Source organism: Aethalodelphis obliquidens, unplaced genomic scaffold (assembly GCF_003676395.1).
Source record: "Aethalodelphis obliquidens isolate GAN/ISIS:26980383/991018 unplaced genomic scaffold, ASM367639v1 scaffold28, whole genome shotgun sequence".
Classification (NCBI taxonomy): domain Eukaryota; kingdom Metazoa; phylum Chordata; class Mammalia; order Artiodactyla; family Delphinidae; genus Aethalodelphis; species Aethalodelphis obliquidens.
This window is the reverse complement of record NW_020837972.1, coordinates 19,170,171-19,190,145: the sequence shown is the minus strand read 5'-3', so window position 1 is coordinate 19,190,145 and position 19,975 is coordinate 19,170,171. Positions and strand designations below refer to the sequence as shown.

The window sequence follows — 19,975 nt, the reverse complement described above, 5'->3', positions numbered from 1 at the left end:
ACACACACACACACACACACACACACACACACACACACACACACACACAATCTTACCATTTTCATTGGCCAGAAGTCCAGGCACTGCTTAGCTGGTTCACAGCTCATGGTCTCACAAGGCTCCATCAAGGTCCAGGAGGTCCAGGGGAATTCCCTGGTGGTCCAGTGGTTAGGACTCTGAGCTTCCACTGCAGGGGGCACAGGTTCAATCCCTGGTCGGGAAACTAAGATCTCGCATGCTGTGTGGCGCAGCCAGAAAAAAAAGGTGGAGGTCCAGCTGTGTTCTGTCTGGAGGCCCGATTCGAGAAGGCTCTCCTTCCCAGCTCGCTCAGATGCTGGCAAAATTCACTTCCTGTGGCTGTAGAGTACATGGTAGCTTGCTTTTTTAAAGCCAGAAATTTCTGCTGCTTGGAGTCCCTGACTTCAGGGAAGGCCTGGAACTTCTTTTAAAGGACTCACGTCATGATTTCAGGCCCACCTGGATAGACTTCCTTTTGATTAATGCAAAGTCAACTGATTATGGACCTTAACTGCATCTGCAAAATCTCTTCACCTTTGCCATATCCTATCGGTTAGACTCAGGTCATAGGTCCCACTCACATCAAGAGGAGTGGGTAACACACAAGTGTGGGTGCTAAGGGTGGGAATTACGGGGCCATTGTAGGGTGTGTCCACTACAGACGGGACATGTCAGCCCAGACTGGCACAGCGGGACAGGCTTCCCAGGGAGAGGGGATGTGAGTCCGTTTCAGGCGTGGTGGTCTGAGGAGTGAAGAACTTCAGGCAGGTGCAGGGTTTGACCTGAGTGATTCTGGTGCCTTTGTTTATAGTGATTTCTATCTCTGGCCTCACTGCAGCCTCTCCCAGCCATAGCAGGTGGTTGTTTCTTATCATCCCACGTCTTGAGTGAGGAAACTGAGGCACAGAGAGGGAAAGTGATCGGTCTAAAGTCAAGAGATGGGAGGGGTGGGGAGAGAAGGGGGAAGAGGGGAAGAGGGGGAGGGGAAAGGGGGAGGGGGGAGGAGAGAGGAGGAAGGAGAGGGGAGGGGAGGGGAGCAGGGGCCCCAGGTGTGGGCAGGAGGAAGAGTGGCACTGCGTCAGCCCCCCAGGCGGGCTGAGCCCACCTGCCCACACCGCAGCCCCTGGCCCAGCACCTGGGCTGCAGAGGCCTCAGAGGGGGGCAGCTAAATGTTAACGCAGAGTCTCACAGACTTTTAAAGGCAAACATAAGATTTCAGAGCTTCACTTTGCAGAGTTTAGGTTATGCAAAAAACAGAGCACATTTCTCCCCAGCCCACCCCTATTTTCTTAATCTGGAAATCCATTCTAAGTCACCAGGACCCAGCTCGTTTTCCAAGCAACCTGAGATTCTGTCGAGCTGGGGAGGGGCCCAGGAGCAGGGAGAGAGACACAGGTGAGAGGGAGTCTCTCCTAGAGAAAGAAGGAACCCGGGAGGAAAGAAGAGAAGGGCTGACACCTAAGAAAAGATGAAAAGAAACAGAGGGGCTGGTTGCTGCCTCTGCTGCTTTTTTTTTTTTTTTGGCCGTGCCCACCCGGCTTGGGAGAGCTTCGTTCCCCGACCAGGGATCCCACCCGCTCCCCGCGCAGTGGAAGTGCTGAGTCTTCCTCGGAGTCTTAACCACTGGACCACCAGGGAAGTCCCTGCCTCTGCTTCTTAAAGCAAAGCCACACGCTCCTCCAGGACCCACCTCCCTCGCCCTCAGTACCGCTCACTGGAAGAAGCCGACTCCACGCCTGCCGGGGAGTCATGTGACCCAGGCTTAGCCAATCAGCATAGTCTCTCCTCCTGGCCACAATGATTGGCTCAGGTTTGGGCACGTGATCCAAACAGTCCAATGAGCTTCAACATGGCCACTCACGTTGGAACTGCTAGGGGAAAAAAATGTTTCTCCCCTCTCAGCCCTGTGAGGACGTAGCCTGGAGCTGTAAGTATTCACCTTGCCCTCCTGAGAGGAGAAGCCAACTGAGAATGTGATCAACACAGAGGAGGGCAGAGCTGATATGGGGGCAGAGAACACTGATGACTTCACGGAGCCCCTGGATCCTGCCACACTTGAAGCTAGTCGTAGCACTTGAGTTTTCAGAACTGTGGGCCAATAATACCCTTTTTTCGCCTGAGCCAGTTTGGATCGGGGTTTCTGTTACACGTAGCCAAGAAAATCCTGAGTCATGATTGAAAAATGCAAGCGGACACCAAAAGGAGTGAGACCACGCTCAGCAGGTAAATGGTGAGCAGGACTGATGAGACCGGCAAGCTCGAAGCCCAGAAAATGAAAACTGGGTCCAAGCTGTCCCTTTTCGTCTCCCCAAAACCTAGCCTGACTCATGAGTTACAGTTCGAGCCAGGGAAAGAAAGAGTAGGAGGAAGCACAGGGAGGGCGTCCCAAGATGAAAAAGTTTGGAAATTGTTCCAGAGCATAATGAATTGACTTAACAACGGTTTCTCCCCTGGAAGTCATCTAATGAAATTATAAGACCGTCCACTTACTGCTGGGACGGCCAAGGGCACGCTCCAAGATGATCAGCCGTGACAAGGAGCCAGCACGTAGCTCACAGTGCATTTTAAACATCATCTAAGCGGGCCTTTTCCTTTCCATTTATGACAGCCTCCAAGGCTTGGGGACATGATGGCAGCAGGCTTTTAGAATGAGTTTGTGTTGATGTAAACGGCAACTCGCTCATCAACGCCAGCTTGGGCTTCCCGGCGGCATCCGACAGGCTCCCCATCACCTTCGCTGTGTGTTCAACACCTATTTGCTTGATGAACCGGAACCGTTCTTGTGTTTTGTGCACGATGGTGCTCGGGGTGACAGGGTGGCGCCGGGGGAGGGCGGGGGCGGCAGGGAGGGTCTGGATCGGGCGCCGGGTGGATGGAAGAATTTTCCAGAAGTCAGCTTGCCCGTTTTCTCCTTCCCTACTCTCCTCTGTCACCCGTGGGAGGCGACCAGGGGCACAGAACTTCACAGCCCCGGCCAGGCCGCGCTGCAGGTCCTGAGGCTCCCTGGAGCTGCTGCTGGGACACGGGTGGTGTGGGAACGGGAAGGACAGGAGCAGGGAGGAAGGCTCAGTGCAGCTGGCCGGCAAGTGCCGGGGTTTTGAAGAGCGATGCTGGGGCCAAGGCACTCCACGGGAGAGCTGGCTCCGCGGGCGATGGAGTGGGCTGTTGTTCCAGCCCATCTGTCTCTCGTTAATGAAGTTGTCCAGCGCGGCTTATTAATAAGGACGCGTGAGCTCAGCCGGCCCGGGACGTCTTGCCAGAACTAAAGGGCAGGGCGAGTAAGCCCTAACGACTCCTCAGGCACAGCCAATATGAAGTGGCTTCCAAGCACCCGGCCGGAGGAGAGGGCCGGGGGTCCCGGGTCTGACCTTAGCCCTGGGAAGGAGGCTGGCAGGCCGGTCACACGGGGAGGATGAGCCCCGCCCGGGGGCAGTCAGCAACCAGGGGTCCCGACTGTTCACTCCCCCGGCTCGGGGCTCACGCCTTCCTGACCACCACTCTTCCCCTTCCTGCCCTACAGCACCTGGCGGAGTTTGCAAAGCCAGGTAGGAAGAATAATCCCACTCCCACCCCCAGAAGGATGCCCACATCCCAATCCCTGGAACCTGTGAAAACGTTAGGTTATGTGGCCAGGGGCATTTAAGGCTGCAGACAGAATTAAGCTTGCTAATCAGTAGGTGTTAAAATAGGGGATTATCCTGGACTATTTGAGTGAGGCCTCTGAGTGAGGGTAATCACAGAGGTCCTTGTACGTGGAAGAGGGAGGCAGGGGTGTTAGACTGCTGCAGCCTTTGAGGATGAGGGATGAGCCACCAGCCGAGGAGGGAGGTGCCTCCAGAAGCTGGACGGCGAGGAACGGGCGACCCCTAGAGCCCGCAGGAGGAACACCACCTGCCGGCGCTCTGATTTTAGCCCAGCGAAACCTGCGTCACACTTCAGACCCCCAGAACTATAATAAATTCATGCTGGTTGAAGTTTGTGGTAATTTGTTACAGCAGCAGCAGGAAACTAATACAGGCATACTTGGGAGACATGGCCGGTTCTGTCCCGACCACCGCAATAGAGCGAGTCACACGAAGTTTTTGGTTTCCCAGCGCGCATAAAGGTGGTTTATACTATACTGTAGTCTATTAACTATGCGATGGCATTGTATCTAAAACAAAAATGTACGTTCCTTAAGTAAAAAATACTTTATGGCTAAAAACTTCTGTCTGAGCCTTCAGTGAGTTGTAATCTTGCAGGTGGAGGGTTTGAAATATTGCGAGAATTGCCAAAATGTGACACGAGGACACGAAGTGAGCAGACAGCACCAACAGATTTGCACAGGGTTGTCACAAACCTTCAACTGGTAAAAAAAAAAAACCCAAAACACAATATCTGCAAAGCACAATAAAGCGAAGTGCAATAAAATGAGGTCTGCCTGTCCACAAAGGCAACAGGCCAGCGTAAAAACACTCAGCTGTCCAGCTGCCCCCGCAGGGAGAGGTGGCCTGTGGCCAGTTCTGGCCTCTGAGGCATAAGCAGATGTGCACTGGGTGGGCTTTCCAGAAAAGCCGTTGTTTTGCTGATACAAACGGGCCACGCTGAGGAGGGACAGGCCCTTTGCCTCTCGCCCGGCCCTGGTCACGTCCTCCTTCCCGCCTGGGACGCGGGCGGGGTGAGCAGCCCCACGCGAGCACGGCGGAGCCCAGGGCACAGGAGGAGCCGGGCACCTATCGCCCCTACACCCGCCCTACAGCGGCCTCTAACCTGCCATGACGCGAGAAAAATGAGCCCTGCCAGGGGGCAGCCCGGATGCTGCGACACAGAGCCAGGCACGACCCAAGCGGCCCCCGGCTCCTGCAATGATGAGAAAGTGCTGTCCAGAACCCCGGCGGCCCTAAGCCCTGGGGGAGCCCAGGGTGAGGAAAGTCCTCGTCCTCTGGGGGGTGGCTTCACACTGAGAAGGGCTCTGGGGCCATTCGGTCACCAGGCACGGCCGCTAACTCGCAGGGACCCAGGACATGCCCCTGCCACCTGGGCCAAACATCTCCCAGCGGGCTGCGGCTCCTGGCTGCCCCATCTGCACCAGCTTTAGGCCCTCAGATCCAGCCCTGGCTTCAGAGAAAACACGCAGCACGCCGCTCGCACGGGGGTGTGCACATATACGTATATGCTTACTGTATTAAATGCCTCATAGCACCTGCCCCGTTTTTTTTAGGAAGTTTGAAATAGTTTATTAAACATTGTGTGTCTGCCTTTAAGTTGGCAGAGCCCTATCCAATCTCTTACAATACCCAGTTTATACTTGACATTCACACTTGACAAGAAACAATCCAGCATTTAGCCATGACAGACACTGCTGGCCAATCCTGATGCATTTCTTTTCAGCTGATATTTGGCTTCAGAGCCCTTCTGAATGGGACACTCTGCCTATCACCAGTTTATCAGAGCTGCCACCTGAGGGGAAACCTCTTTACCATCCCGGGATAGAATCACTTTTCCGGACTTTACTCTGCATTTAAAATGTAGTCATAAATTAACTCCAGTAAACTCAGCGCTGCCCCTTTTCTATAATCCATGAGAAAAAGGGTTCAAGAAAGCTTTTCACTGTACTCGGTTTCAAAAAATACAAAAATGAACATGACGACGACAGGAGTGTGTTAAGAGGCTGAACTGAACAGTACATTCAAAAGTACATACAGCTGCTGGCGACAAGCTTTTGATGTGCAGGTCCCGGCCCCCTGTGCAGTGAGGCCACGTCCCCTGAGGCCCAGCGGCTCTGCTTCAGCAGGACCCGTGGCCTGGGGGCTCGTCCGCATCCCTGAGTGACACTCCCCACGGCGTGGACATCACCCACGCCTTCAAACACCCACACACCACACACTTAATTAACATTAAAAAAATTTCAAACCACTCAAAGCCCGTGAAATTAAGAGATCCTATTAAAACGTGTAACCCACTCATTCTCCAAAGGGAACTGGAACTCTATCTGCTGGGGAGCACCGGTGGCTGGGTGTGACACACGGTTCCCCCAGGAGCTGCCCAGATTCTGTCCGTGACACACAGAGAGCGGGAGCGGTCGGCCCGGGGTCCTGAGAATCTGCCGTGAGATGCTGTAAAGTCACCCTGGGACGGGCGCCGCGACAGGTAACGTGCCACAGCAGACAGATGGGCCCTGAAGGGTGGCAGCCAGAGCCGGGAGACGAAAACAAAGGGAAGAAAGAGATCTGGGCCTTAAGAGAGGGAAATGGAACCACAGTACAAGGCTGCAGGCTGGTCACTGCCCTGGGGTGAGCCGTCACCAAGATGCCTGCGGGCCCTGGATGGAGACCAGGCGTCGGCTATGCCAGTGCACGCACAGGAGACCCCAGCTCCTCCCTGCGAGTGTGCAAAAACATACACTCTCCAGACTGCCACACACACAACCCAAACCCTCCCTTTCGGCCCCTGAAGGTCAGGATCCCCCTGTGGCGGGTGGAAGACTCAGGGATCCACCAGATGAAACCGCAGAGCAGAGAATCGTTCTTCCCCAGGCCTACAGACTTGGTGCAAACTCCTTTTCTAAGAGCCGTAGGTTTCTAAGTCATTTCTTTTTTTTTTTTTTTTTTTATTCATTTATTTATTTTTGGCTGCGTTGGGTCTTCGTTGCTGCCCCCAGGCTTTCTCTAGTTGCGGCGAGCGGGCTTCTCATTGCGGTGGCTTCTCTCGTCGCAGAGCACAGGCTCTAGAGCACAGGCTTCAGTAGTTGTGGCGCACGGGCTTCGCTGCTCCACGGCATGTGGGATCCTCCCGGACCAGGGCTGGAACCCGTGTCCCATGCATTGGCAGGCGGATTGCTAACCACTGCGCCACCAGGGAAGTCCCTCTAAGTAACTTCTTGAACGCACAGAAGTGACAGTACAGACGTGTGTGGCTCAGGGACGTGCCAGCTGGCCTGGTTCAAAAGTCCTGCAGCTCGGGGACGTCCCGGTACAAATCCAGGGTCTCGGGGTTCGAGAAGGCTTTGTGGTGCTCCACGGTTTTCCCAGCGATGATCTGCTTCACGGCCATTTCCACTTTCTTGCCGTTGAGGGTGTACTGCCAGGGGAGGGGAGGAAGCAGACAGGAAGAGCGTTTAGACCCGAAGGGGAAAGAAGTCCCTCAGCTCTGACATCTGGGCACGTCCAAGCCGAAACGACCATCGTGACCTGGGGCGACCAGAGCGAGCGATTCTCGGTGGGTGACCGTGAGCGAGTTCCTTAACCTGGGTTTGTCCCCTGGAACATCACCTGGGGACCAGAGCATCACCCCGAGGCTGTGGGCAAGCTGATGAGTGAAGGCACACACAGCTCTCGGACGTGCCTCGCTGTTACGCTGCCTCTTTCTTACTTACATTTACCTTCTTACACTGTTTATTATATTAGAAAGACTAGCTTATTTCAGGAGTGGGCTGGCTTCCTGTGACTGTCCCTGACCACCGGAAAGTGAGCTACGTCCAAGAGCCTCGCCAAACTTCCGGCAAATCTTCCCCCAGAACCGTCATCTGAATGAGATGGGGCACTGCTTTTCCCATAGTCGGACTCTGTCCAAATGCTCAGAGGCCCCTCTAAAATTCATAGCACGCGTTTCATCTTTAACCCCAATGGTCATTTGGCGGCTGTGCTGGCGTGTTTAGGGACCAGGAAAATTCTGGAACAAACAGAGAGCCCTTTAATGAACCGCCAGTGCCCTGATCTCTCCTCACACTGGCATTTTTTTTTTTTTTTATCCTGAGATGTAATTAAAATTCATTCATTGAAAACCTCGGTCTACGTGTGAACTAATTAAGGATCTGAGCACCGGCTTCTGAAGGACCACCTGTCACTGGGGTGTTGTCAGCCCCTCTTGCCCTGAAATGCAAACGTCTCACGTGCTTTCTGTGCTTTAAAGCCCCAAGAACAGCCTGCATCAGCTGACAAAACAAACAAGACATCGTTTTAGAAGAAATCCTTCCCCTGGGCTTCCCTGGTGGCGCAGTGGTTGAGAGTCCGCCTGCCGATGCAGGGGACACAGGTTCGTGCCCCAGTCCGGGAAGATCCCACATGCCGCGGAGCGGCTGGGCCCATGAGCCATGGCTGCTAGGCCTGTGCGCCCGGAGCCTGTGCTCCGCAACGGGAGAGGCCACAGCAATGAGAGGCCCGTGTACCGCAAAAAAAAAAGAAAAAAAGAAATCCTTCTCCTGCTTCTTGGTGAGAAGGGCTGGGGTGGGGCAGAAGGTCCTTGGACTCCTGCTTGGCCCCCTCCCTACCCCCCTACCCAGGAGATAAGGCACAGCCTCCCGTCAGGATGGGCCAGCACATCAGCTGTGACCAGTGACAAAGACCTGCTGAGATCAGGGCAGTCATGGCCTCCGGACCCTCCAGCCTGGCAGGGCCTCAGATGCCCGTTTGTGTTCCCCTTGGTGTGACCAGACGCCCGGCCGTGACCTCGGCCGTGTCCAGCCCCGAGCCCCTGTTGCTGGGCCAGACCCCCCACCCCCCAGCCTGGTGGCACAGGGCGAATCCTCTCCGAAGTGCTCCATTAGTTTGGACCACAGGGATCTGAGAACACGAGGGCGCTTGAAAAAGCCCCGGGAACCCTTGAAACGACTTCACAGGTCAAGCGAACGGAGGAGGAGAGAGCTGAACTGAGTGCCCGGAAGTCAGGGGACAAGAGCCAGGCTGAGGACGGAAAGAAAGACAGGCCGGGGTGTTCCTCACCTTCCAGCAAATCGCTCCACTCTTCTTGTGAGCAGATACAGTTTGGGAATCACCATTCCGGCAGCAAAGGACACAGATTCATTCTCAACAAGATAAAGCCAAGGGGACTCTCACATTCTAGTTGCCCAAACTGTTCCAGATCCAGACAGAACGGATCCACTGAAGGGAAGCCTAAGACCCTCACCAGGGAAAAGACAGTGAGTGTCACTGACTCAGGAAGCCCCTTCTCTCCCTGAGAGCCACTGTCTGCACAGCGTCACCCGGAGTCACCCGCCCGCCGAGTGAGACAAGAGAACTCCCAGGCCGCGGGGGCCCTTCCTACGCGTAACCAAAGTGGAAAGGAAATATGTGGACGGTATAAAAAGCCCTGGTTCTAACTGCACCTCACATGCCCGCCCCTGCTCGGGGAGCGACATCCAGACTCTCCTTCCCCTGGTGGCTCGGTTAACCCGTTCCCGTCCCCGCCTCCGTGAACAGCTACTCTGCGGGCTTGGCTCGGCTGTGCCCTTACACGGCTGTGTGCGCACACGCGTGTATACGCAGAGGCCTTCTCGGCTGACAGAGGCCTTCGTTTTGTAAGCGGCCGCAGGTTAAAGCCGTGATCCGATCTGAGCGCATCTCCTCCCGCACTGAGAACCTAAGCAAAGTATTGCGGGGGGGCAGCTTTCTGGAGCTGCGCCTCTAAATAGATTCACATCTTCTTTCTGCAGGCAGAACTTAAAATTAAAAGGCAGGAGGAACGGCACCCCAGCGACTCTTTAAAAAGTTAAAATTAATTTTTGCATTAATAATTTGAGCACACACTAAAACTACACAGAGGAAAAGCCAGTTGGACGTGCCAGGCGGGCCCTGCTTACCCTCTGAAGACTGGTATTTAGCAGAAGTTGCTTTACATGCAATTTAGGAAGAGTAAAAAAAAAAAAAAAAAAAAACAGAGAGAGGGAGATGGCCGAAAACAGAATGGGGTTGCCAGGCAACGGGGACCAACTATATATAAAGCCTGAGCAAGCGTCTAGATGAGAGGTCCAGAAGCATGCGGGCTCGTGGGGGGCCGTACCGGGATGCCCTGGGTCTCCAGGACGAGGCTGGGCACGTGCCGGGCGGACAGGCCCAGGCGGATGGCGCTGCAGATCCTCTTCACCAGGTCGGGCCGGAAGGTGTGGCCGGAAGCCATCTTCAGGAAGAGGATCACCCTCTCCTGCCCGTCCTTGTTGTACTGGGGGACACACAGGCTGTCCAGGACCTCCTTGAAGGCCTCCACTGCAGAGACAGGGCCAGGGCCTCGCTCTCACACCATCCCACCTTGATGGGGACTGCCGTGGCTCCCCTGCCCCCCCTGGCAGGTGCCCCGGGGAACAGGCAGAAGGACACCTATCACCAGCAGAGTCAGAGAGCCATAGCTCGCGCTGGAAGGGCTGACGTCTTACAAGGAGCCGGGCACCCGCCTTACTTACTCAATTACAAATTTAAAAATAAGAAAAGGAATCAAGTGCCGCAAGGGTACTCCAGTGGTGGGAGGAAGAAAGGCTGGAATCACATGGATCGAGATTCCACCCTGATTACACAACCCTGACATGACTTTGGGACTCTGCCATCCGCATGAGGCCGCCTCCCCGGGAGGCTGATTTCGTGGCCCCGGTGGGACATTTTAAGGCTCACAGGTGGCTCTACTGTGCACCCATAAGGCCCACTGTCTTTATTTGGCGTCCTGGATGGTGGTGCTGTGTGACTGCCAGCAATCACACAACCTCTCTGTGTGTCTTTCTCCACCCATAAAGAGTAGACACAGTTGACCAACCTGATGGAGCTCACCATGAGGATGAGATGTAACGGAATGGGGATGGGCCACGGGACCTTAAGGATCCTGTCCTGAGGTTTTTTGAGCTACAAGCAGTGTGGACAAGGATGTTCTAGAAAGAAGGACACCCTCATACATGTCTATTCTCACGCCCGGAGGCAAAGGGGCAAGAGTTATGCCAAAAGGTGGCATCTTTGGAAAGCAGGTCCCCGCTGAGACACTCCTTGCGCCGCTCCTGGATGACTTGAGAATAATGCCGGGACAGAGGAGAACGCTCACCGATGTTATAGATTTCCGAGCTGCCGAATCGCACTCCGTTGGGGTTGAGTGTGCTGTCGCTGGAGAGAGAGACGAGGTCATGGACACGTGGCGGCTCCAGAGTGAGGCCCATCGCAGGGGCCCCAGGGACAGTCACCCCGTTTCCACGACCACATGCCGTCAGCACCGGCGCCTCCCCAGCTCCTAGTCCCAACCACCCCCTTTCTCCCTCTAAACTCAAAGCTAGCTATCAAGGGGGTCCCCTCTGTGTGGGGACATCGGCCACCTCCCTGTCCCTCCCCCCGCACAGGTGCCCCCTCCCGGGTGCGGGCACCCCTCCCCCCTTCACTCCAGGAAGGGCGGTAGCGACGGCAGACAAGACGTGGGGCGCACGTCGGCCGCAGGCCTCCCACCCCAAAGCCCCCCAACCCACCACTGCAGGGCACAGAAATGTGGGTCAGGCCCAGACCCACCCCTGGGAAGCTGACACAGGAAGAACCCAGGAAAGGCCCCAAATGGGGCAGCCAACCCACCCCGCAGGCCGAGCAGATGGAAGGGTCCAGGACACGGGAAGCGCCCCCCTCTCCCTGCCCGGATGCCTCGGGAAGCGGGGCCCCAGGGAAGAGAAGCCAAGTCCACGGCCCTCACCTTCGGCCCAGCATGATGACGCCCCTGGTCTTGGGGTTGATTCTGCAGTAGTCGCCGTGCACCCAGACACCTGCCGGGGGCGGGGGGGGGGCAGAGGGACTCGGTCACCCCAAGGGGACAGGATCCTGACCGGCTGCCTGGACAGACGCCCTCGGAAGGCATGACACCAACGTAACTCTCGTCAACAGACACATCCGAGGCCCAGAAGCAGGTGTGATGTGGGGCTGGGGGCGGAAGTGAACCAGACAGCTCCCACCCCCAAGGGCACACCTTCTAGTGGGGTCCGCCCTACACCCAGGTCTGAGATGCGGCAGCGCGCAAGAAACACCCCTCCCGCGGGTACCAACGAGGGTTGCGGGAATTCACGGGGCCTGAGAGCAACCCCAGCAGTGAGGATGTGAAGGGGGGGACTGGGGAGAGCAATGGAGCTTTGAGGGGGGCCTCTGAATGGAGGGTGGGAAAGTACAAGCCCCGCCTTGGGAAGAGAGGGTGGTCTGGGGCGGCTGAGGGAGCAGGTCCGGAGGGGTTGGGGCCCACCTTGTAACAGAATAAACAGAAGGAGAATGACCAGGCGGGAGGCGACTGCAACAGTCCCGGTAACCCAAGCCTGAACTAAGGCACCAGCCACGGGGACAGAGGCTTAACGAGCAGCTGAAACCCGGGGCACGTGGAGGGCGGAGACAGAGGCAAGAATCAGGTGACACTGACTCCGTGCGCCCTGAGCCACCCCGACGTGGCCCGCAGCGTGCAGCTGGGCCCTTGGGCTGGTGTCGTTCACGGGGAGGCCCCCGTCCGGGATGCCCCAAAGCAACAGATCCACGGGATCAGGCCCCAGCTTTGGACACATCCTCCACCCGACACGGAGCAGCAGAGAGGAGCCACGCCGCACAGGGGAACTGCCTGGAGGCCTCCTCCCTCGGCGGGTCCCACAAATGAGGAGGCGCCCCGGGGGAGGGAGCGGTCAAGAGCACAGCTCTGCCGGCTCTGCGCAACTCGGACTCATTTGCCTGGCCTCCTGGAATAAGCCCCAGAGCCCTGCGATCCAGCCAGGGGAGAATGGCAGACCAAGCCCGCGCAGGGTCCTCACGGACGCCATCTCTTCCTTCCGAGTTCTTGACACACATCCCAACTGTGAGTGCTAATAACCCAGTCGGCCCGTGACTCTGAGCTGCTACCCCTCCAATGACAACATACTCCGTTGAGGCCCTCATCCCAACCAGTGGCTACAAGCCACGACCAAGGCTTCTCCGGAGATGAAGCCCAGGTCCCCGGCCCACAGGGAGCATGCAGTGCGTGGGAGGCCATGGAAGACAAGGAAAGGCCTCATGAGCTCATTTATTCTGAGCAAAGAGGACGGGAGGCCTCGAGGGCCTTCTTCCCTCCTCCCCAAGCTAAAAAATAAAACCTTTTCTTTTTTTCCCCACTAGGTATTTTATTCTTTTTGGTGCCGCTCTAAAGGAATCGTTTTCTTGCTTTCACTTTCCGATAGTTCATTATTAGCGTACAGGAAAACAACACATTTCTGCATCTTAACCTTGTGCCCTACAACTTTACTAAATTCACTTATTAGTTCTAATAGCTTTTTGGTGGAGACTTTAGGGTTTTCTATATATAGCATCATGTCATCTGCAAACAGTGACAGTTTTACTTCTTCCCTTCCAATATGGACGCATTTTCTTTCTTTTTCTTGTCTGATTGCTGTGGCTGAAACCTCTCCTTTCTAATTGGATATTTAAAGGGTTCCCCTACACAAACAGGTGGAAAAGTCATTCCTAGGCTTGCAAATGACATGCCAAAGTTTTGCAGAAGCACATCTGTATGGCTACACAGAAAGCCAGGCTTATACACGGTGGTCCCAGGAGACAGCAAGCTGCAGACAAGCAGCAGGGCCTGTCCCACCCACCTCCCGGGAACCCTTGTTCATTTTGGAACTTGGGTGCCAAGATCCACACACAGTCTGGCTCATGTGGAGTCAGACCTCCCATGAGTCTGATCCTTACTGAAGCCCTGGAAATGCAAAGAAAAAGGAAGATGCAAATCTCCCGGAAGAAGTTTTCATTTGTGAAAATGAAATGACATGCTTCAACCTCTTGCAAAACCAAAGCTGAGGGGATGAATCCACAAGTGGCTGGAGGCTCTGGTGCCCGGTTGCCACGTCAGAGAAATTGAGGGTTTCCTTCTAGGTTTCCATGCCCCTGGGCCTGCAGTTTAAACTCTCTAGTTTTCATGGCAGGTGATTTTGCTTCACTCTGATTTTCCTCGTGCTCTCCCATTTCGGTGATGGGACCCGTGAACAAATACACCAGGATGAATGGGCAAACCCAGCCTTTCTCCTGCTTTTAATTCCTGGAGGTCTACTGCCTGAAATCTTTTTAGAGTGAGCATGTACACCTGTACATTAAAAAAAAAAAAAAGATGGCCCAGCCTTCCATGTACATAAATGTAAATATAAATAAACAACACATTGCACATACACGCCTCTCTTATTAAAGGACCTGTGACCACTGGACCTGTTTAGCTAACGAGGGCCAATGGAAGCTCTGCCTGCTCCATCTCATCAAGCTCAAAATCTTGATGGCTCATGGGCAGGCCTGGTCTCCTATTTGGAATTTACCATCTTCAGTCACCTGTACCCATCATACTTCCATTTTTGCCTTGGCTACCAGGAAACTCAGAGCTGAAATCACTGCTTTGAAGAATCAGAATGATCTAAATCTTTCTAAAGTCTGCTTTTAATTTCCTTTTAAATTTTTATTAGGTTTTTAAAGATAATTAAAAGTCACAAAGAAAATCAAAATGGCTCGTATTATTCACACACATACATTTCCTTTTAACAACTCACACAGAAGGCGTACAATGCCCTCGGTTCTGCACTCCTATTTGTCACTTAATAAATTCTTGGATGCTTCTCCATATCGGCACTTTGTCAGTTTACATTTTCACCCAGCCTGATTTTTCAGGGTAGTGATGTCTGTAAGTCGGATGCCTGTTGCAGAAAGGAAGACCTTGCTTCTTTGTTGTTGTTTTCTTTTATCATCGAGCCATGTCCTATACAGTCCAAGAATCTCTCAGTGCTGGGCCTGGAGAAGTGATCTAAGTTCAGCCTGTGTCCACCCTGACCATGACCAACAGCTTCAGATCCCATTATCTATCTTATCTGCCCTTATTTCTCCATATTTATTCGTATGTCACATCTACTTCCAGAAAGTATTTGAGGAAGCTACCTATAAAGCCAACTATATGATGGGATTATTGAAAGGATCAGAAACTCTGCACTGTGGTGAGAGGACTGCTACAACAAAGCAATGATGGCAGCTCTGAGCTTCCTGGCAGCCAAGGCAAAAATGGAAAATATAACAGGTCACCAAGTATTTGTTTCCTCCAAGAAGGAATATCAGAGCTTTGGAAATAAACACTTTTTCTGAAATTAATCCTGAGAGACATTTATCATGCGAACCCTTGCATATATAACAAAAAGTGACAGAAAAGAGTTTTCAAAGAGCAGTGCTGCAGAAGATGAAGAGATGTCATTTCTTAGATGGATCTTCAAGCTGAGGTTCTAATCCCGTCCTAGGACAGGAGCCCCGACTCCTCTTCAAGGTCATTTGAGGAACTTCTCTCTCGCTCTAGTCTGCTTTAGTCTGTCTGAACAGCTACACACTGGCAGGACCCAAGGTGGGGCTTAAATGCAGAGGCATCCAATGGAGGCCAGGCCACATGGCGGGGAGGGATGCTCCCACTACCCTCAAATGCAACGTGCTATGCCAGGTACGATGGCTTTTACATGGAACATTACACAGGAACACGCAAGGCCGAGTAGAGAAACGGGACGGACCCGTGGCACCTTCTACCCCCGATGGTCACCTGCCGCTTTCTGATTCACCACATGTGATTTATGCAAAACAGAATTACCTTTCTAGAGGTTGAAGACAGCAAGTACTTAGGTGTAAATAACTCTGGAGCAGAAGGCTCGCTACATTATGAGTTACATAGCTGCAATCACTCGAGGTTGCTTATGAAATAAGATAAGGAGGCAGGAATCAGAGCTTTAAATAAAGAGACTTTCCAGCTCTGGGGCAAGACACCACTCCGAAGATGAACGGAGGGTGGCAGCCTGAGTGAGTGACGGCCTGGAATTAATCATCCCGCTGCAAAAGCTCTCTTCTCCCATCACCTCCACGAGGACTGGTTGATGGGGTGTGAGACAGAGGAGACCCCAGCCAGACACCTCTCGCACACGCATCTCTCCCCGAACAGGCAGACGAGCCTGGGTAAGCGAGCGGGCCTCCCGCCCCTACGCAGCCAAACCAGCGGGTCGTGCCGGCGGCCAGGAGCAGGGCTCCGGGCCAAGGGGCTCCGGGCACAGAGGGTGGTTAAGAGTAATCTACACCCAGATTAGGGTTTCATAAGATGGCTTCAAGCTGACGGTGACCAGATACTGATCAAAAATTCATCATTGCCCCCCTGGCGGAATGAGCTGCGAGCAGCCTCACCGGGCTTTGGGGGGGCCGGCAGGGGGCAGGCGCATCCAGAATTAGACACCGAAGGCCCAGCCCGGGCGGGAATCTGGGCGGCTCCACCTGCATCCCGACCCACCTGGGAATTTGGAGAAATACGCCTTCCGGTACTTGCTGCCGTTCTCGTCGTTCCAAAAGTGCGTGGGCTGACAGGGGAGCGGCTTGGTACACACCAGTTCACCGCTCTCCCCCCAGACTGCCTTTCCTGGCCGGGGAGGAATGAGAGCTAAACTGAGCACACGCCACAGCCAAACGCCCCGGCTCTCTTTCTCTCCTTCTCTCCTTTTTTAAGCTATGAGCTATCACAGAGTATTTCAGACACATCCAAAGCCATGCAGCCGGCCCCGCCCACATGCCCATCAGCCCGGCGTCACCGAAAGCCACGCTACTGCTCCCCACCACCCTCCCCCCACTCTCGCTCAACTTCAATCCTGTACTGTTCCCTTATGTGGATTAATAATTTTACCACACCTACATACACCTGAATAACACGTCATTTTGCATGTTTCTAAACACCGCACAAACAGTATCGCGCTGCCCCTCGGGTCCCGCATCTCGCTCTGGGTCCTTGCCAGGGTCAGGGCACGAGGCTGCTGAGGCAGTGGGGTGGCCTCAGCAGCGTCCCCAAAGTTTGCATGCCTGCCTGGCGTTCCAAGCACGTGGCCCGCCGTCTGTGCTGCAGGCCAACACCTGCTCCCCTCAGCCGGACGGGCTGCAGGAGGCCGGGGAGCCCGGCGGGCGTTCAGCCAGGCTCGGGGGCCGTCAGTCTGCGAGCGGTGGCAGGGGCCGGCCCCTCAGACGGGGCAGTTTTGGAGAACTGGCCCCAAGCAAAGTTACACATCCAAGCGTATCCAAGTTACCACTCACACCTCGTCACAGAGAGAGAAAGGGTTTGGAGCCATCACCTTCCTCGTTCCACACCTCCACGGCCATGCCCAGGTTCCGGGCCTGAATTTCCCCTTTGTACACAGGAATTGAAGGATTCTGGCCCACGAAGCAAGACATGATGTCGGTGCCACCTGCAAACAAAAGGAGATTCAAGATTCGGAAGACCGGGACTTCCCTGGCGGTCCAGTGGTTAGGGCTCCAGGCTTTCACTGCCGAGGGCCTGGGTTCGATCCCTGGTTGGGGAAGTAGGATCCCACAAGCCACACGGCACGGCCAAAAGAAAAAAAAAAATTTCAGAAGACTGAGACAAACTGTCCATGTATTTTATTAATTAACAATAAAGGAGAAAGACCCCGAAGGACAAATATATACTACTCTTTCTCCAGATAAATACAGAAAAATTCCCCGAGAGCTGAGCTTCTCTTCAGGGAGGGAGCGGGGAGGTGACGTAGAAACTGGACTGAACCTCCCGTGTCCGGGTGATTTATCGTTCTGACCAGGGCTACGTGCTGAAGGAGACACCAAATAAATGACCTCTTGTGGTCGCACGGAAATCCTAGACTCAGGTTCACGAAAGTGGAAGCTTCGCCCCATCAGACCTGTCTGCAGGAACTGCTGCGGCAGACGGGCCACGTGCAGAGTCTCTTTGCTGCGGTTTATGTTCACTTAATCATCGGAGAAGCAGAAACCCTGTGGTCCCTGGAGTGCGAGTCTCCCGCACGAGAGCACGTGCTGGATGCGAAACACTCCGCTTCAGGGAGAGGCTCGAAAAAGAGTCGGACCCCAGGTGTCATCAAGAGGGAGTGGCATTAACGCCTGAACCTGGGCCCAGCCGGTGACAACTGCCCCCTCGCACGTGCCCGCAGTGCGGGATGCTCTGTGGGCACAGGGACACGCACGGAGCCCACTGGGGCGCGCAGGGGTTGGAGACGGCAGCCCAGGGAGGAAAGCCGGGGAGGCTGTGGGCAGAGGGCATACACGGAGCCCCGACTTGGTCCCTTCCTAGACTCGGCGATCCGGACACTGGTGTCCGTGCTCCCCTTTACACCTGTTTGTACACCTAAAAAGACAGCCTTGTGATTTAAGAAGTGTCTTCTCCCTGATCACGCTCTGTGTATACGAACGGGGTGGGGCAGGGTGATTGAAACCCACATAAAATGTTTCAATGCTTCAACAACTGGCAGGATTAATTCCGGGCAGAATCGAAGCGTGCTGACCTGCCTCCCTCCTCCAGACACCTCGAGGTACCGGCTGGCACGTCCCATGAAGACGGGAGAATCACGTTCACGGCCGTGACCAGCAAGCTCGGGACAGTCTCGCGCCCCAACAAAGCACAGCGCTGGGAGCAGAAGTGCTGCTTCCGCTGCTTCCGGATTGGAGCTGGGGCGCTTGGGACAGCGGCAGGAGGACAGGCCAAGAGCCTAACAGACGTGGCTGCCCCGAGATGGGCTGGGCCGGCCCGGCAGACAGCCCCACGCCCATCCGACAGCAGCACCCCTGCCCACCAGGCGGGCTCTGGGGAGGACCAAGGGATGCACTGGGCGGGCGGGAAGCTCGGCTCTGAGGCGGCAGGACCGGGTTTGAATCCCACTCTGTACCCAGCTAGTGGGTGGCCTCAGGCCAGTCACTTGGCACGTGCAAACCCTGTTTTCTCTTTCGTAAAGAAAACAGACTCTACCAGGATGAGCTGTTTAGGATCTAAGGTTACGGTCAGGGTGAGGAGTGTATGTGCGTTCTCCAGCCCCGGCAAAGGTTCAGCAATGGCCAGCTCAGTGTCCGTAGCCTCTCCCTGGAACATAACTACTGAGAGCAAGGAGCACCGACCGTGCAAACGCGCATGCCCTGCTGACTGCTCACGCAGCGAAATTCAAGCCGGTGGACTCGCTGGGCCACAGGGGAAGCACGCCTAACGGCCAAGCCTGGTCCCCGAGTCCTCTGGCTCTTCCAGAACCTTCTCCACGGCACAGGCACATGGCGGGGGCCGTACCTGAGATGGAGCCCAGGAGGACGCTGCTCTTGACGCACCTGTAGACATAGTCGTAGCTCTGGGCGCTCAGGGGGGAGCCGGTGGACAGGATCGTGCGCAGCGTCTGCAGACTGTGAGTTTCCACTAGAGCCAGAATCACTGAGAGATTAGAGCCAGACCCGACACCCTCTGCCTGGCTTGCAGGAACCAGGTAACAGAGTGGATCTGATTTCCGCGGCTGGCGAGACAGGGAACGGACACCCTGGGAGGCACGCTTACCTGGCTTCACGTCTTTCTCTTCCAGCACTGACAGCCACTTCGCACCCGTTCCAAGGATGGTGATGCTGGAGTTAAGAAGACACCGGAAACTCGTCAAGGCTCTTGCACATTCCAGGCACCAAAGCTTTCTCAAATTAGTGACCCATTTCGGACGAAGTTGCAAAATCCAAGACACGTCATTTTTCTGGGTTGAATTAACGCTTAATATGTAGTTGAAAGCCAGTTACAACACCTGCGTTACTCTGAGGCCAGCACTGACACGTGTGCAGAGCACCCGGGCTCCCTTTACCCTTTGGCTCTACTTAAAACAACTGTCTGCACATAAACCCACCATCTTCCCAGCTGCAGGACGTTTTCTCTCGGGGGGACCAAAGGAGGACACAGAATCAAGACCCCTCAAGTTCTGAGCGCTCGCGATCGTTTTCCAGGGAGTGGAGAGGCCGTGGGAGCTTCTGTTAGGACAGGTGCCAAGCCTGGGATTCCTGACCCATCTCCCTTTCTTAAGTAAGCTCACATTTTTATGAAACTTAGAAAACCACTCTTCTTCTCTTTTTGAACATTTAGAGTCTAGTCCTTTATCCCCAAGTTTGCATTGAGAACAACACGTTATGCTGAGTATAAGTCATTGTGTTTTCAAGGGGAGAGTGTTACTTCATGTTCTGTTTCCTTCCTAGAAAGCTCTACCTTCCTAACTAATGGCTGTTTTCTCCTGGGGGCTGAAGGAGGCCATAAAATCCAGGTCCCTCCTGCCCCTCTGGGCGGCAAAACCCATCCCTTCGCACCTGGCTGGCGAGATTCATTCCAGGGAGACAGCCCTGTGCTATCTGGTGCTTGACAGAGCTCAGAGGCACAGACACACAGAACCAGGGCCGGCTGGGCTGGGAGGGGCAGAATCCACAGCTCA

General features: G+C 54.7%; 1 protein-coding gene across 13 annotated transcripts in view; it reads right to left on the bottom strand.

The window, feature by feature from the left end:
• Positions 1-6,770: 6,770 nt before the first annotated feature.
• Positions 6,771-19,975, bottom strand: part of AACS (acetoacetyl-CoA synthetase) — a 44,478-nt gene continuing 31,273 nt past the window's right edge. The window contains exons 11-18 of one of the 13 annotated variants that reach the window (XM_027125113.1): positions 19,072-19,136; positions 18,814-18,936; positions 16,844-16,957; positions 16,018-16,143; positions 11,422-11,491; positions 10,795-10,853; positions 9,775-9,977; positions 6,819-7,077 (exon numbers count right to left, since the gene is read on the bottom strand). In XM_027125113.1, coding sequence (XP_026980914.1) covers positions 6,940-7,077; positions 9,775-9,977; positions 10,795-10,853; positions 11,422-11,491; positions 16,018-16,143; positions 16,844-16,957; positions 18,814-18,936; positions 19,072-19,136 — 898 coding nt within the window. In that variant the 3' untranslated portion in view covers positions 6,819-6,939. Of the gene's footprint in view, positions 7,078-9,774; positions 9,978-10,794; positions 10,854-11,421; positions 11,492-16,017; positions 16,144-16,789; positions 16,958-18,813; positions 18,937-19,071; positions 19,137-19,975 lie in introns of those variants that run through there. The other 12 variants (XR_003436772.1, XM_027125117.1, XM_027125114.1 and 9 more) reach the window with 12 other exon arrangements.